Source organism: Buteo buteo, chromosome 9 (genome assembly GCF_964188355.1).
Source record: "Buteo buteo chromosome 9, bButBut1.hap1.1, whole genome shotgun sequence".
NCBI lineage: Eukaryota > Metazoa > Chordata > Aves > Accipitriformes > Accipitridae > Buteo > Buteo buteo.
Window position 1 is genome coordinate 32635422 of NC_134179.1, and position 18496 is coordinate 32653917.

Genomic DNA, 18496 nt, shown 5'->3' on the forward strand with positions numbered 1-18496 from the left:
CAATTCTTTAATGCCTATTGTGGATTTCTCCACTTAACCACAGTTCCTGTAATCAAGGCAACAGAACTGCTGTTGCAAACTATCCATTACCATTTCTGAAATATTTGTACATTATTAGTGGATCCCCCTTTACTACAGATTATAAATTTTTTTTCAGTTCCTCTTTGTAATTGCCCATCATCTTGTTATCTCAGCTACTCTGTTGTCCTTGACCCTCCGCCGCATTTTTGTGCTTCCTCACTCCTTGTGCAGCAAAGGACCTCAAACCGTACACTGAATTCTTAATTGGCTGCAGGAAGAGCTGAACCTGCAACCCTTGATTTATGAAGCTGTTACTCAGCCTCTTGGGAGCTCTGTCTGAGATGCAGTAGATGGAGGCAGCGGATAGATGCAGTGTCCTCATGCATGTAAAGCATCTGCTCTGTCGCCGAAGCTTCATTCCCACTCAGAGCCTGCAGTCAGGGCTAAGTTGAAGATACATTACAAGCGTGTGCCTTATTACTGCAGGAAGGAAAGTTGAAGAGTTTGAGATTGTCAGCTTCAATAAAGCTGTCAGCATAGCAAATCAAGGATAAAGGGACCAACAAAAAGACCATATAAAAGACAGATAAGCCACCCAAAATTAAAAAATGGTTGTAATCCACATTTTCTCTTGCTGTATTTGAATTTAATCTGTTTTCTCAATCAAATAAAATTAATTACACAGTAGCTATATAAAACTGCAAAAATAAAAGGACAAGGTCAGAGCAGCTAAGTGGCCCTGATATACCATTTAGGATATTAATCTTTTCTTTTAATGTATTATTTTGTAGAATCAGAGAACAGTCTCTGAACACTTTCAAATATTGTCAACATCTGACCTTCAAAAGCACTTTGGCTATTTGCCAAAGCAACACTCTTCCCATTAACAAATCACACTGGCCATACATAACCCAGCATTATTTGCAATCTAATTAACATGTTTAGAATTGGTTTAGAAACATATTTATATCCCTAGTCATGAATTCTTGATATTTTTCTTTAAAGCTAATCCCACCAGGTCATAAGATCAGATATGTAAGCAAACCTAATTTCTGTTTTCAAAGAGAAGTAACTATTTTCTGTTAAAATTATTTAGAAATTCCCAGCATATAACAACACATACAGTTTGTTGTTTGAAAATTTTAAAAACCCCAATGATTTAAAGTCAGCATACTTTCAGAGAAATCACAGTATTTTTCTTTTGTATTATCTTATCATAGAGTACTTCATAAAATTTATGAGGCAAAACAAAACACCTGCAATGATAAATCTTAAGAACCCTCTGCATGTGCATTTTTCATCTAAAGACATACCTTAACCCTTTTCCCCAAACCATGACATTATTTCAATTGGGTTGGTATAGTGGGTAGCAGAGGACGAGAAGAAAACATTTTGGAGTTCTGATCCCAAAGACAATGTAGCTTTGAACAATTCTCCCTGAAACGCCTATTAATTGAGCTCTCAGTGTGCACGTGTTTATGGAATACCAGTGGAAAACAGAAAATCAACTCTGCTAAATATAAACTTGTACTAGATGATATTAAAACTCTGCCAAATATAATTACTATAATAAAAAATGGAAATAATGTATTTATGTCCTTACCACATTTCACATTTGTGTTGATATCTCTAGAGTCTTCAAGATTTAAGTCAACAGTTCAGAAAGTAAATAAACAAACATTGCCCTCTCCATATTTGTACATTATTAACAATTTTAATTATAAAAGCTTTCAGAAAACAAAGCACTCCTGCCTGCAGATTCAGAACAATGACTCAGAAAAAAAGAGCAAAAAACGGTTTCTCTAACGTGACGGAAATGTCTGAACAAACCTCATTCTTATGCAAGTAGTCCATAAAAAGAACATTAGATTTCAGTATCAAAAAGCCAGTAAAACAAACAAACAAAAAAATCTAATAAAGAGCTTTCATTTTCAAATGATATTAAAAATAAACCATCCACTACAATTAAAATTCAGCCTTTGAAATGGGACTTGAACTCTTTATGCATACCCTGCCCTGCTGACCCTTGCTAAAGGGTGTAAGTCAATATGAAATACTCACAAATGGAGAGAGGATGATGGATTTTCTGCCAAATAACCCTAAGCAAAAGTAATGCTGTTAGCTAGGGACCCTTCTTCTATTTCCTTTGCCAAGTGATGAAGAGAACTTCCTTAGCATATATGATGTTTTACTGTTTGCATTTTTTTAACCTCTGGTTCTTTTCTTCTTATAAATAAAAGCAATACAACCAGTAGGTAACAAAAGGAACTGCTTATTTGCTTTTTATGAGTTGGGAGTTTTAAAACTAGGTAAGATTGCTAACTTGGGGAGGGAAGGGAAAATAAATAGCACAGAAGTTGCAATGTCATCAGTTTCTACTCAGTAGAATGGTATTTTATTTATCAGGAACTAGGCAGTACCTCTACTTTCTGAATGATGACAGACCTTTCCTATCTGTTTTTACCCCTGGATAACTGTCCTGAGCCCGAGAATAACGGACAGCCCTTAACAGTTGTACACTCCATACTTTTAATTTATGAATGTCATTGACAGAGGAAAGAGTTGTGTTAAGCTCTAACATAGAATCATAGAATTGTTTAGGTTGGAAAAGACCTTTTAGATAATCAAGTCCAAGCGTTAACCTCGCACAGCCAAGTCCACCGATAAACCATGTCCCTAAGCTCCACATCTACATGTATTTTAAATAACTCCAGGGATGGTGACACAACCACTTCCCTGGGCAGTCTGTTCCAGTGCTTGAGAACCTTTTCAGTGAAGAAATTTTCCCTAATACCCAATCTAAACCTCCTCTGGGGCAACTTGAGGCAATTTCCTCTCAACCTATCGCTTGTTACTTGGGAGAAGAAACCAGTTCCCACCTGACTACAACCTCCTTTCAGGTAGTTGTAGAGAGCAATAAGGTCTCCCCTCAGCCTCCTTTTCTCCAGGATAAACAACCCCAGTTCCCTCAGCCGCTCCTCATAAGACTTGTGCTCCAGGCCCTTCACCAGCTTCGCTGCCCTTCTTTGGGCACGCAGACAGACACGTTGCAGAAAGAGGGCAGCATACTGGGCATTAAAATACCATGTCAGCTTGTCAGTGAATTCCTGATGCATGTTGAAGTACTAGCAGCTGCCATGGCTCTACAAAAGCCCTGTTACCTTAAAGTTCCTATTACTCTAGCGTTTGGCATCTCCCCATTTCCGATGGTGAGATGGTTCTTGCCCCCAAGAAAGTTTATAAACTGAATAAACAAATAAGGAAGAATGGGATTACATCTGTGCATGGAGGCCGAAATTACTTGTTTAAGGCCATGAAGCTAGTCAAGGATGGAGGTGGTAACAAGATGTATGCCTCCTGACATGCACTACAGCGCTTTAGCCACAAGACAGTCCAGGAGTTTTCAATCAGAGAATGTGTGCTACTGGTGACAAGCCATGGACTCAGCAGCTCTGTCTCCTTGTCTTTTACTGGGCAAGAAAGAGGAGAAAGGACAGGTCTCCTCAAGACACCAGGTCCTCAGGAGCCAGCCAGCCCTAGTTGCCAGCCAGCCAGCAGGAACAGATTCACACCACCCCTTCCTGCCTCCCCATCATCATCACAGCAAATCCCCCAGGCATATACAGTCCCAACCAAAACACTATCTCACTATGTCTCCCTTCTACTCTGAAAACCCATATGAAGAGAAGAAAGCATGGCTTTCTCAAATAAGCTATGCATGTCCAGCTCTCTGCTTGCTTCTGACCCAGCCAGCTCAGTTATGGTGTGACACTTCATTCAGCACACGACCAACACACGCGCATGCCGCTTCACAGCTCTTAGTCTGTGAGAAAACCATTTAATTCCTTTGCCAGTGAGGCACAGAGCAGCATCCATCCACCAGCAAAGTTTCAAAAAAACTTGAAAACAACCACGCAAGGCCACACTATCTCTTCATTATTTTCTATCATGTCATCGTTATGTTTTAATTGCTTTCCTCACACTGAAATCACTTCACTTGTGAAATCAAACTCTTCTAAATGTACTAAATAAAATGCCTTGTCTCTCACATGGCATCTGGCCTGATAACAGTGGTAACTCCTGGTCATGAAGAGAAAAGGCAGTCAAATACATAGCTTTGTTGTCCTGCAGGGTAGACTTTTTGAGCAGAAGATGTAACTATTAATTACACAAGCTCTAAAAGAAAGGAAAAGACAGACAGAGTTGCTACAGAATGAGAGTCAGAGCCAGCAAAGGAAATGAAAACAAATTGCAAGGGTCTTCAGCCACACAAATTAAAAAGTAGAAGCTAATAAAGTGATGTCACCATAATTTATTAAAGTTGGAATTAAAAAACCAAAATACACAAGACCTGAATACACTACTCTTAACAAAGAGTGAATCAGGAATTTCAAAATCCTGGAACAAAAAAAACCCCATAAAGCTTATATCCACATTTTAAATAATTTCCTTTTCCCTTGGTGCCTTTTATCTGAGAAGTATCAAAACCCATATTCAAGTAATGTAAGAGGAGTGGGGGGAAATCTGAGTGATAGAAGCCAAATGGTTTTCAAACATATTTTTAAGAAAAGAATGATTTTAAAAAAATTTAAGCTAAGTAAGAAATATAACCTTTGTCTACCAGAGGCAGGCTATGCCAGATACAAACCTTTCTCCACTAATGAAAACGTGACAACATCTCATCAGTGTGGTCTTCAGGAAAAAAAACTGCTGCAGCACTACACCGGAATGTGTTAGCAAAGCTAGAAGAAAATGATGATGACATGATTAAGAGAGAGGAGAACAGGCAGCCATGATAGAACTAGAGACATGAGAGAGGAGCAGCCTGAGGGCCCTCATTTACCCTTTGCTAAACAACCTCAGCAGAAAGACTGAGGAACACTGATGGAGTTTATTGGCGATGCCAAAGTTTGAAAGCATCGCCAGCACGGAGAGGAACTAGGATATCACACAGGAAAAAGCTGCTGTGGTGTTTAGGAAGAAACGAAGAGAAACAGAATGAAAGTTATTAGTAAACAGCCATTGCCATTGGAGATTAATGACAAAAATCTGACCTGCAATTTGGGAACTTCATACTTGCAAACATCAGAGAAGAGTCTGGGAGCCTAGCAATATTAAGTCAATCACAGAATGAGTTACGTACAGAAAATGAGGAAAAAAAAAAAGGTGACTGATCTGAGGATAAACACCAGCAAGGTAAGTGACTTTGCAGAGCAATGTGCATGCAGCTATGTTGAAGAAAGCAAATACTGTAACAGATGCAGAAACTAAAAAAGCAGATAGGCTGTGTTATAGGAATGGCAAGCCTAGCACTAATTATAAAAGATTAGAAAAGCTGTGCTTGTTTAGTTAGACAGTATAAAAATTACCTGAGAAAGAGAAAACTAAGCTGGAACACAGTATTACAGAACAAGAGCAAATGAGTTCAAAGTGGCCATAGAAACTCAGCCAGCTTACCAGCAGTAGCAGCAAGAGTTAAAAATCCTAGCTAGTTTCAAACTGGAGCTCAGTCAGTTTATGAAGGAGAGCATCTGATATGCTTGTCAGATAAAGCAGAGAACTCAGCTAAATGGCTGATGATTTATAATCACATGTTCTTTTATTCCTGTAAATTGCCCTTCATCGTTCTGGATATCAACAACAGATTTGGGAATGTACATTTACAAATATGTTTTGTAGCAAGGGAATGCCAAGTGAATTTCTAACACTTTGTAGATTTACTTTTTCCTTAAAGGGAAGAAGGTAAAATCTCACTACAAGACAGTCCATAATTTGAGAGCTTTTCTCTTCAAAATAGTATCACCACTCCTTCCTGGGCAAAACACCACTTTTTTATTGCAAGTGCAATATTAGTTAGACATAATTCAACAATTCCTGATCAATATCAACTTTCAGTTTTGAGTTTAGCTTTGCATAATTTACGAGCTCCCAAATTAATTCAACTCTGAAATATAGTGACATATGATACCAATGCTAGAATGCTTCCCAACAAAAACATTCAGGACAGCTCTCTTCTATCCAATCTTCCTTCTGAAAAGCTTTATTTTGCAAGGTATCCTAAAGATCAGAACTATCGGAAGAAAAAGTTTCAAGAGATCTGCAGTGAAAACATGGAGTCACCCAGAACTTTCTCAAGGGTTCTGAACACACAAAGATATAAGAAAAGTTTTGATTCTAATTTGGCATAATAATTAATAAACTATTTCAAGACTGTTTTAAGCATTTTCTGCAATAGGAAGTCATTTAAATCATCGCCACCTGACTTTCAGTAGTAGCAATCCATAAGCAAGGGATGCATGATTTGCACCCAGATTATTTGTGACAAGGCAGTAAATCAGGTCAGCTTTCAGGAACTTTGACTTCTTGTCAGTGAAGGAAAATGTGTTGCACTACATCTCGTCTCTGAAGACTTTCCAACTTACTGGTAAGAAAATCTGCTAAGATTTTAAAAGCAAAGGGGAACAGAAGATTTTTTTTGTTTCCACTTTACAACAGGTGAAAGCAATGGAATTTACTTTTACCTCTGCAAATGTGAAGAAAGAAATAAAAAGGGCACTTGGGATGTGAATGGCATCACCCTTCACAAGTGAATGGCAAAGATTCACAGATCTTCTAGGAGTAATGGTACCTTATTTTGCAGTTGGTGGTACCACTGTGCTTTGTACTATTAAACCATGATTTTAAGAGCCTTGCAGCAATACTAACACAGTTCCCCTTCCTTCCCAACACCCCACTGCCACAGTTGCACCAAGCACAGTTGCTTGAGCAGCTGCGCTATGAATGGGATCAGAGAAAACACTGTAAAGTTTTGAACATCCCTTATCTAGTTTGCAGCACACACGTTTCAGAGTACGCCAGTAACACTGACACTGGTAATGCTGTCAACCACCTTGTACCATGAAACCTTAGCCTTGCTTTAATACTTAAGCAAGAAAAAACACATTGGTTCAAAGAGCAAAATATTGGAACATAATCTCATTACAGTTTGTTTCTTGTGAAAATAAGGAGTGAAGAAGTCAGAGATAAAATAACACAAGGTAGAAAGACACTGGACAGAATCCTAAAAATCAAAGTTCTCTGGAGGGTCACCGCATGGAACCCCTTTCTAGTGGTGTTGAGCAACAAAAAAAATTTAAAAAGAAATCCTTGAACTCAACATTTAAATGTAATATCATCACCTGTACTACTGGTGCCAAAAAAGTTTAGTCGAAGTATTTGGGCTTTATTTCCTTTTTTTTTTGGAAAAAGACTACTACTAAGAAAATAGTTTGAAGTGTCTTATGACATTAAAAAGATCTACTGAAGATTATTCACTTAGTGTATTAAACACATACAATTTTCATAAGGTGGTTTATAAATTTGTTATACAATGTCTGCTCTGAGAGCATGTGAAATGGATATCCTTTGAAATACAACTTTGTATGTACTGATAGTTAGAGCAGCTAGCATCATTAGTTTACTCTAACACGAGTACCAGCACAATAAAGAGTCAATTACTTAGCTTATAAAAGTTTACTGCTTCTACTTGAGTTTATACCATTAAAAATGTGTGATAAAGTCTTTCCAATTACACCAAGTGGATCAACTAAAGAAAGAAACAGAAAGCAAACCTTTCTTAAGAAAGGCACCAACAGCTTGCAATAAGCCTCCTCTTGTCACCTGATACAACACCAGGAAATACAAAGTCACACTCGACCTTGCCTAGCACAGCGTGCTCTCAGCGTTGAATGGGACGTGCTTAATGGGACGTGCTTACTAGGAGTAGGAAAGAAAGCAACCGCTAAACACGTAGTCCAAGCCTGAAAAACAGACTTCAGAAGGACTTTGGTTTAGGATTCCAAAAACATATTCATGCTTCACTTTTTTTTCTGATTTACAACCACCCCTTTTCCTCTGCTGAAATACCTTCAAGGGATTAAAGAGATGGATGGGGCAATCTGCTGAGTTGCTTATTGCAATAATTTCTGACACACTGACAAATATGACTCAGGAAAGCTCATTCCTCTTCCTCTTTCATCCTTTAAGCCTTCAAAACACCTCTTGGGCAGCCTGCATTCACTGACTAAAAAACCTCATAGTTCATCCCTTCTATTCACCTTAACAAAGTATTAAGAAACAATCCGACTGATGCAGAAAAGGAACTTGGGAGTTTTACAAGGTATTTTGTTGCTTTAAGCCAACACAGGAGGAAGAACGAGCGGCAGAGATGCGACGTAAGAAGCCCTGATGATGTTTAAATGATTACCTCTTCCTGAGCCAAGACTCTTCACAGGGAGTGACTAGCTGCATTCTGTGTTGATAAAGTTACCAAAATTTCCCTGTCCTTTTTCTGGTTTACTGATAATCTCCTTTCCCTTCCTAGCAAAGCTGCCAGCATACACGCCCATAGGAGTAAACCAGGATCACAAAACATTTTGACCTCATAGCATGCCTGAAGGGTGCAACAAGTTATGGGTTCTGTAGTCTAGTTCCCTCCATTTCTGGGTGCAGTTCAAGACACCTCTCTCTAAACAAACCTTTGTCCTTCGCAAGACATTTGAGACATCAGAAACCAGAATAAATTCCATCATCTCATTGATGTTTCTTTGCACTCCTTCCTCTGCTCTCCCTGACAAGAGACATGCTTCCTGAAACCTATAGAACTTCTCACCCTTTGTCTACTTGCAAAATACACCAAGAATTTCCCCACCCCCTTGGAAACTATCACAAAAAAGAAAACTGCTGGGTGAGCAGGATGGCAATACTACTGTGATAGAGGTCTATTTTCCTGTGCTTTGGCAGCTGCCTGTCAGTAGGCACTAGCAAGTCTTTCTAGGACAAGAACTTTATGTTTTGTTCTGCATACACACAATGCTTATGAGTGGGACTCTTAACTGGCATCAGTTACAGCGTGGTTAAACCCATACACTACTTCCCAAATCCTTAAGTGTGTGTGTGTATGTTTAAGAATACCCAAAACTGTTTTGTGAAATCTTTCTTTCCTATACGGCAGCATCTTATGTGGTAAAATATTATCAATAACACTTGCCTCCTTAAATAGTGTAATCTTTGAAGTTAAAATCAAGTGTTTTACATATACAGGGTACATTGTGTTCATCCAGACATGGGACTTCTGCTGTCAGAGAAACAAATACAACAATTCTTTGTTCACTTAAGGCAATCACTCTAACCTAGACATCCAGAAATGTGGTTAACGTTTTTGTTTGCAAAAACTGCCATGACACTTCTGAAACAATGAAAATCTTCCTCAAAGCAATGGTGGGAAACAATGGAGGAAAGAAAGATGAGGCATAGAGGTCATTTCAGAAGAGGACTTCCAGAAAATCAAAACACAATCCCCTGAACCATGAAATAAAAACACAAGCACAAGGAGAAATTCGTGCAAAATTAATTCTTTACATAACTGGCAAATTTATCCTCAGGGCTGCAAGTTAAAACTTTAGTTGCAATTTACATCAGGCATGGCTTTCAGTATTAACCAGCTTCTGTGGATCAGCCACAAGTTTGATGTTGCTACATCAGAGGACAGCGATGAAGAACAAAAGGGGAATTAAAGAGGTTAGTACCACAAAACAAAACAAAAAAAACCCCAATAAAAGTAACTGCCTAAATACAGACAAAGATATATTGTCCCACTCAGTCACAGCACAGGACTCAGCCTAAACCCCAAGCTCCCTTCCCAGCCACTGCTGAGATGTCAGCTGTCCTTGCTGTTAAACAATTAAGTTGAACCAAAAGCAAGTGATGTAGAATCGGTTAAACAGGCCAGCTTAGGCAACCTTTCATACAAAAGGAAAATGAAATGTCAGAAACAGACTTCAGGCTGCTGCCAGAGGGGCTAAAGAGATGTGTGAGAGACTGCAAAGCTCTGATAGCAGCTGTGAAGATCGGCAGGTTCAATGTGCCACAGTGCAACCCTTCCCGGACCATCGGCACAGCTGCCCCGCGTGGCCCAGCCGCCATGCGGCACACGAGCCGCTCACCGGTGTAGGGGCTGCCATCCTCAACGGGCCACGCTTGCTCACAGCAACGATGGGGGGAATTTGCAGGGAAACAGGCCTGAAGCAGTAAAAGCTTGAGAGCACAAACAAGTGCAAGGCAGCCAGTGCCAGCCAAGGCGTTGCACTAAAAGCTCAGTGGCAAAACTTGTACCAAGAGAACTCAAAATTAGAGCAAAAAGACCGAGTTGTCAGTACGTAGAAACAAGGCTCAGGGAAGAGGGAAACTACAAGCTGAGCTAAAAGGCTTAGGCTATCTTGGACTTAATGAGGGCCTGTGATTCACTTGGACACCTGAAACTGAAGCAGGGAGTGCCTTCAATTAGTGACAGCTCACATGAGGACTCAAGAGTTAAACTTTGTTTAGATGTGGTTTTTTTTCAAAACCAGACTGTCTACATCATTGTTAACCAATGCTACCCAAAAGGCACAGCACACTGCAATTCCAGGTGCAGAGCAAGCAGAGAAACAGGCAATGCAGGCCAGGGAGAGAAAGTAAGGTTTAAAAATAAATTTTAAAAGAACACTTTGGGAGGATTTTTTTTTTTTGCCTTGGCCATGGCACATGGTCACACAAACAGTGGGATCTACACAACAGACTGTTTTTTCGCTGCTGGCTGTCCCAACTCACCCTCCCCTGCACCAGCTCCGGTGTTTTTGTGACTCTGGGCTGAACTGCTTCTGTGTTAAGTCAGCAGAAAACTAAGCCAACAAAAAGTGCAATAGGTTTCTGCTGGGATGTCATGCAAAAACAGTTGAGCACAGGCTGAGAAAGGAGACAGACTTAGCTGCTCTGGCAATGCAGGCTTGGTCTGATTAGCTAGTGCATCCACAGTAGATTTACTGGCACTTTAAAGCTCCAAATGAGGCTATAATATCATAAATATTAATTTCAGCGAGAACACCATCTTATCTGGTATTATCTCATCCTCCCCTTTTGCACATATAACCTTTTGCCCAGCCACTGCCTGTAAGGGGAAGGAAGGGGATTTTTTTTGTTGTAGTTGTTTTCAGTCAAGACCAACTCTCCAGTTTAGTTTATCATGTAGCTCTATAAACAGGTGTGCTGGCAAGTGAGGAGTTGCACAGGACTGGAAACAAGCAGCTGGAGGAAGAAGGCTGCTTAAGCCAGGACAGAAAATAAAAAATATCTGTATTTGTGAAACTGTGGTGCAAGTTCAGGCTGTGCTATTCTCCTTAGCACTCTTTACACACTTAGCAGGAGGTTCTGCTCTAAAATAACAGTGGCTTAAGTAAAAAATAAAATAATTAATATTTAAAGCAAAATAATAAATATATGCAAAAAATATAAAATAAATATTATATATAATATATATTATCATACCGTCTCACAGTGAGCTAGCATATGTACATTAAGATATTTATTCTACTGTACAGGAAATTAATTTCATTGCAGACGCTCTCACAGATTTCTTATGTTCCTGCTTTGGATGCAGCTGCACAAGACTGAGAGCCAACCTCATAGCTCGTGGTCCCTAAAATGCCTCTCCCAGCCATGCAGTTCTGCCACTTACCTTACGCTATTTCCAGCACCTCTTGGACTCTTTCATGAGCTTATGCAACTAACCTACATGGCAAAACATGAACTCCAATTGCTTATACAAGAATCTAATGAGCGCCAGATCCAACGTGAGGAAAGGATGAACTGCACAAGAACAGTGGCAAAAGAGAAAAATGGAGCAGTGAAAATTTTTACTTTTAGCAAGAGTGAGTAACTAACTTGCTCAGCTAGATACAGAACTGCAGCATAGCTGTCCTGCACTCCTACTGTCTGAATTAACTACAGGATCAGCTTTCCCCACCAAGTTTCAACGGTCACACAGGGTTCAGGCACACACCACAGCAAGCAGACTGCGGTGGAGTTTCTTGCTAACTGCTTTGCTGTGTAGCTTCACAAGGCACTGGGCTCTCTGCCTGTATGGACGTGACCTCAGTGTGGACTGGTGCGCACTTTGTAGCTGTCACTTTAGACCTTAGTTGTGTAGGGTAGGATATGATGGTATTTAATAAACCAGCAAGTGCTACTTGTAGTCTCTGCCCATGTGCTCTGACTAGTTACCAGAAACAATGTATTTTTTTAAATCATAAAGCTTATGGTAATTACAACCATTAAAACAACCATTTACACTTATGACTACCTGCAAAGTTTATTTAAGTAGGCCACTCCAGGAACTATTGCTTTTAATAATTTAACAAGGATCAAAAAATCATGCTGAAGTTCTTTGCTCAGCAGAGCAAAGGCAGTCTCATTTTGAAGCCAGTTTCATGGGATTTGTGTTCTGTAGAACAAAATCTGAACAAGAGCCTTTAGCTGGCAACACACAAAGGTTTTCCTCTATTGCAGCTACGCCGCTCTGCCTCCCAACAGAGAAACTGGAGCCAAAGACGAACAAAGCAAAAAAGAGTGTTAAAGACAAACAGGTGGATAAGACCAAAAAAAAGCATGAAATGCAAGGATATGCTCTCAGTGCCTGAGGGAAGCAGTGAATGGAGGGGAATCCAAATCGAGGGCAATACTTTTTGGGCTCCAAAACCTGGATCAAGACTCAAGACTGCCTCCAACATACGTCCATTCAGATGATGCAAAACAGACTTCCCACTTGAAAAGACTGCTCACTGCAGAAACAAAGTCACTTCACCCAGCCTATGAAAAATGTTCACCACCCTAAATGCTTTTGCTCTTCATTCCACAAAGCCATATAGTAACAAACATAGCTTAATGAAATACTGATTCTATTATCATTAAATAAATGTATTCAGAATGCAAAATGTTCTTACTTTGAATAGATGTTTTATTATTAGAGGGAAATGAACAGACCCTTTAGCTGTACAACAGTAACACTGGAGAAAACAACTCTTTTCCTTGACATGATCGTGCATTTTAAAAAGGAAACACAAACACACAACACATGCTCAGACTACCTTGAAAACCTCACGTTTCACCACCTTAACTGTGATGCTTTATCTTCCTACACAGGTCAGCATTTCCCTAGCTACTCCTACCTAAACATAAGAAGTGAGAGCAGAATACTGAATCAAACTTTTCCCAAGAATGCTCTTGCTAACAAAATATTACATGCAAATGTCCAACAATCTTTGCAAATTATATTGAATCAGAAGGGCAGAGGTTAGAAAAACTGACTCTAGGAACTAATGTTGTTAATAATACCCTAACAAGGAACTAAAAATCACTGTGTGCACTTTACTACTCCATTTAAAAAAAAAAGAAAAGAAGGATGAAGATCATTTCTTCTAGGCACAGAATGCTTAAGGAGATCAGAAACTTACTTCTATAAAGATGAACAAGCAAAAATGAGAAAACAGAAAAATCACAGAATCATAGAGTCTTTTAGGTTGGAAAAGACCTTTAAGATCAGCGAGTCCAACCATCAACCCAACATCATCATGGCCACTAAACCATGTCCTGAAGTGCCTCGTCTACGCATTTCTTGAACACCTTCAGGGATGGTGACTCAACCACTTCCCTGGGCAGCCTGTTCCAGTGCCTGACAAACCTTTCAGTAAAGAAATCTTTCCTAATATCCAATTTAAACCTCCCCTGGTGCAACTTGAGGCCATTTCCTCTTGTTCTATCACTTGTTGCCTGGGAGAAGAGACCGACCCCCACCTGACTACAACCCCCTTTCAGGCAGTTGTAGAGAGCGATAAGGTCTCCCCTCAGCCTCCTTTTCTCCAGGATAAACAACCCCAGTTCCCTCAGCCGGTCCTCGTAAGACTTGTGCTCCAGGCCCTTCACCAGCTTTGCTGCCCTTCTCTGGGCAAAAAGAAGAAAGCCCTCAAGATAATGGAATGCACATAAATAGAATTTCTACCTGTTCAACCTTTTTGTTGTTATTCAGAGAATACCAAAATGACATATTTCTTTAGGGTTTTTTTTTTCAAAGTCAGTATGATCTACAACAGGTTTCAATCCTTTATTTTTTATTGGTATTAATTTTTAGTACTTTTTAAGATTTCTGTAAGAAGATATCCCTCTATGTTCTTGTTCACTAGTCAACAGCTTTGTATAAGAAACGTTTCTATTCTCTATCTGTAAATATATAGGTTTATTCGTATTGTAACAAAAAGTATATATATTTTATAACAATGCAAACAACTCCCCCATCTGATTATCAATGAATTTAAATAGAAACAGTACTTTCCAGTAATTTGGTTCTCTATGTAATTTACAGCAATATGTAGGTATGACATAAGCATATACATACATGTTTCTCTGCTAGTTTAAGGGCACTAGCATAAGAAACCTCATGTTTCACATTACTGCACCTCTTGAAGAGCATTGTTCCACAGGTACTCAGTGTTCAACTTTAGGATTAATGTAAGGCAGCCTGGGTGTTCAGGACACAGAAGAAAATGGCTGCAGCAGCGCAGAGGCATTACTAATGCAAAATTTCATTTTGTTAATTCTAAACACACACAACAATTTTTATAAAAACTAGTTTACCATTCAGCCACAAGTTTATTTTGCCTGCAACCGCAACAGTAAGTTCTACCTGTCTATTGTTGCTTGTGCAGGCTGAATTCTTAATATAAAAAGAGTCTGCCCACCTACATGCTTTCATGGGAATGTGAGGGCCTCATGGTGAGGTTTTACAATGCAGCTGGACCAAACTAATGGTTCACTGCCACCAAAATAAGGCAGTCTTACTTTTTTTTCTACCACCTTTCCTCTGCTGTTCCTCTCCACTGGCTCAGGGACACCTGACCACTGATTTGGCTGGGTGTGCTGAATTGGCAGAGAAATAATTCAGCAGGAAAAGGGAAAGGTTTCTGTCTGTTTTCAAGAAAGGTCAGATGAATACTAATACAAGGAACTACAGGACACTTCCTTCAATGCAACCCAGTCATTTAACTGGTTCAGTCATCTTGTGGAATCTTAAACGTGGTGACAGAACACTTGAGACAAAGGGCATGGTGAGAGAAGAAGTGCTTTGGGTTTTTTACATGTTCACTTTAAGATTATTTAAGATTATTATTAATATTAGCATAAAATGAAGTAGCATTCTTACCTTTCATTGCTATTGTACCCATTCACTTACACCACTGTTTGCTAACTTACCAAAAAAACCATAATACAATATACAAAATAATTACTTACCTACAAATCCTCTCTCTCCAACTAATTTAAGGGCAATTTTATCTGCCAAAACAGAAGAATTTCCATGTGCAATGTTAGCAAAAGGTCCAGCGTGAACAAATACTGGTGTTCCCTGAATGATAAAAAAAATATATCACTAATTTAATGGATAGGTAAGAACACAAGCACAATTCTCTTGCACACTAATCAAGATTATATATAAATCAAAAGCATATATAATGAGTAAGCACTGTTAGATAATTTGAGGGGGGTTATGTACATCTCAGGTGCTCGAGACCCCATTCACTGATAGACTTAGATACCAGAACCTGCTTTATTCATAGAAAGGTAATGGACAGCAGTGCAACCTGTAGGTAACTTACACAACTTCTTGCCCAATCTTGTACTTATGTTCCGTATTTCCACTGCCCTAATGCTGTGGCGTGCTATTCTGGCATATGTACTACAATCAGCACTAAGTGCATTGCTGCAGATGGTACACAAATAGAGCCCAGCTCCTGCTCTACTCCATCCCTTACCGCTCCCATTTCCCTCACTGACCGTAACTGCCATTCCTGGGCAGGCAAAGTAGCCAGCGGAAGGAATGAGGGACCAGTCAATGGTTAAGAAGCTGGAGAGGGAGAAGGGAAGGCACATGGCTGGGGTGCAGTGGGGATGGTGACATACCATGGAAAAAGCATTCACCACTGCTGGCTGAGTGCCTGGGAGCTCCAGGTGCAGAGCCAAATTCCCCTACACTAGACACTGTATAAATACCCAGGGGAAGCAGACTCTGTAGCAGGGAGCAATCTAAAACAGCAAAAGGGATAGGCCAGGAGTTAACAAAGTAATGGCATAGAGAAATTTGTCAGATAGAAAGCAAATCTCAGCTTCCCTGTTATTTTTTTTGGCAAGCATCACAAGGAAAGGAGAAATTAGAAAATTAGCATCTACAGAAAGGGATTAGGATTAGGTGAGATATATTAACTGCTATGTTTTCTCCAAGTCAGAATACACAATCAGACAGAAGGATGTCACTTCAGCTATCTTACGATGAAATATTTAAGCAAACAAATCCCCGTTGTTGTGTTAATGCTTTTAAAAATCCCCAGCTGGTTAAAGAAAAGGTAGGCAGATAATTTCAGATTATCTCCATCAATGGTCTTCACACGTTCTGTGTTACAAGCTACTGCCAACCCCCAAAATTTCAGGCAAGCTACTAGGCAACCTTTGTCATTTTTTGACCAGAAATACCAATTAAGGAGGACAGTGTTCCGCAGATCAGCTGCGGGCCACATCCAACAGTCCCCATGAACCACAACTTGGAAACTATTAACCATATAATAAAAACTGGTTGGTGTGTCCCCCTCCCCACCCCCGCCAGTGTCTTAAGAAAACAACCTACACAGACAAAAATTTTCATGTTTTCCATAAAACACCAGAACAGTTGGATTACAGTAGTGAAATACTTGCTGCTATAGAAAACAGATTCTTGTGTTTCTGCAAAACTGAAAACAAATCTTATAAAATTTATTAACAACAAGCATCTGTTCTTATTGTTTCCTCTAGAAGTAATTATACATAAGTAATTATTTCATTCAGAGCAAAGACAAGTAACTTTTTAACCACTGGCACATCAAACTTTAGGTTTGTTCTAATAAAACAGGGGATTTTTTTTTGGGGGGGAGGGGGTCAGTCAAGAGTGGAAAAAAGACAATATGTATACATATGGGCAGGGGATATTCTCCAAAAAATGGACAATTAAGCTATAATCCAAAGACCACTCTGCTTCATACATGTTAGAGAAGAAACAGTGGAACAAGAGCAGAAAAAAGTAAATAAACCAAAAATCATGACCTGTAACAAAAGAAATTATGTAATTATTATTATCATCATAACATACTGACTTCATAGTGTTTACGTACAATTTTTTGTTTGTTTTCTATCTGCTAATGACCACATACTGCAATATCAATTGGGGTTTTACATATTTATGCAAAAAATTTAACTTGAACTATGTACACCTTCAAAGCTTCTTATAGTATCTAGGCATCAATCTAATGGGAGGTGCTGTGCAAAATAAAAGATTAGCTCTGTTCCAAAGAGCTTATAACTTATACAAAATAAAATGCAAACCACTTCCACCAACCTAAGTTTAAGTTTTACATTCTTAAGTTTTACTTTTACTTTAACCCAGTATTTACCCTTCTGGCATTCAAATAGAGACAACTGCAGTTTTCAGCTACCAGACTGAAATCCACTGGATTTATTCTGATTTATTACTCACTAAGTTTAGTTTTATTTTTCCAAGCCCTTAATTTCTTGTGGCAAGCAACTACAGGGCTGCCTTCATTAAAGCCCAGCACACACATGGGCAGATGCAATGCACAGAAGCACAAACATAGATGATGGGCAGCCCGTCCCATACTGTGACAGCTATGCAGATGGGGCCAGAAGGGTCTCCCACAACATTCCCTTGCAATTGTGCTTCCAAGAGTTCATCCACACAATACGGATGGGAAGGAAATTTGGATTGTGGAGTCCAACATCCAGAGTATCAGTTGCCAAGAGGCCCCCTGCCACTAACTTGAAATCCAAACACACTACTAAACCACTGGCATGGACAGATGCTCCCCTGGAGCTCTGAAATCCAACAGAAGAAAAGGAGGAGTTATTTAATGGTCTTTTTACAAGGGCAATCCTGGAAGAAAAATAGAGTCTAGGTACTGAAGGGAGTCAACTCCAGCAGGATCTCAGGAACTTCAGGCACACCCTGGAAGAGGGACAACAATGTCTTCTCAGGCCAGCTTCAGTAACTCTGTGTCAGCCCATCCATCCCACTCGGCACAGTGCCACTTATTTTCGTTACACTCTTAATAAACTATATGGAGAAACAAACAGTGGCACACGGATGCATTCTGCTGACAGTTTTCAGTACAGGAAATTTTATTATCCAAGTTTTAGTAAAAGAAGATAAACCCTGAATGTCAATAAATATCTGAAGTTATCTGTCCACTAGAAAGATGTTTATAATTACCATCCTCCCCTCATCTTTACTGAGTGGCACTTTAAATGTAACAAGAGCAGACCATCCCAGAGCAGCCAGCCTGCAACTACAAAGAGTTGTCCCGCAGAGCAGCTGCTCTGTTACGCATGGTATAAATAAATGCTAAACATTACGGGATCAGTTCACAAGGGAACAAATCTGTCATGACAAACATGGATAAACACTATGAAATCATTATGTACATTCCAAACAAAGTCATCACAATTCTATGGCATTGGATATAAGTTCTACTGAAGCCTACATTTATTGTAGGTGGAGAGCCCCGTGTTTCCCATTTTGAGATTTTACTGT

General features: G+C 39.5%; 1 protein-coding gene across 4 annotated transcripts in view; it reads right to left on the reverse strand.

Moving 5' to 3' along the window:
- MTHFD1L (methylenetetrahydrofolate dehydrogenase (NADP+ dependent) 1 like) overlaps positions 1-18496 on the reverse strand; it is a 160999-nt gene that overhangs the window by 78779 nt on the left and 63724 nt on the right. For all 4 annotated transcript variants that reach the window (XM_075035984.1, XM_075035983.1, XM_075035986.1 and 1 more), the window contains one exon: positions 15160-15271. In XM_075035984.1, coding sequence (XP_074892085.1) covers positions 15160-15271 — 112 coding nt within the window. The remainder of the gene's footprint in view (positions 1-15159; positions 15272-18496) is intronic.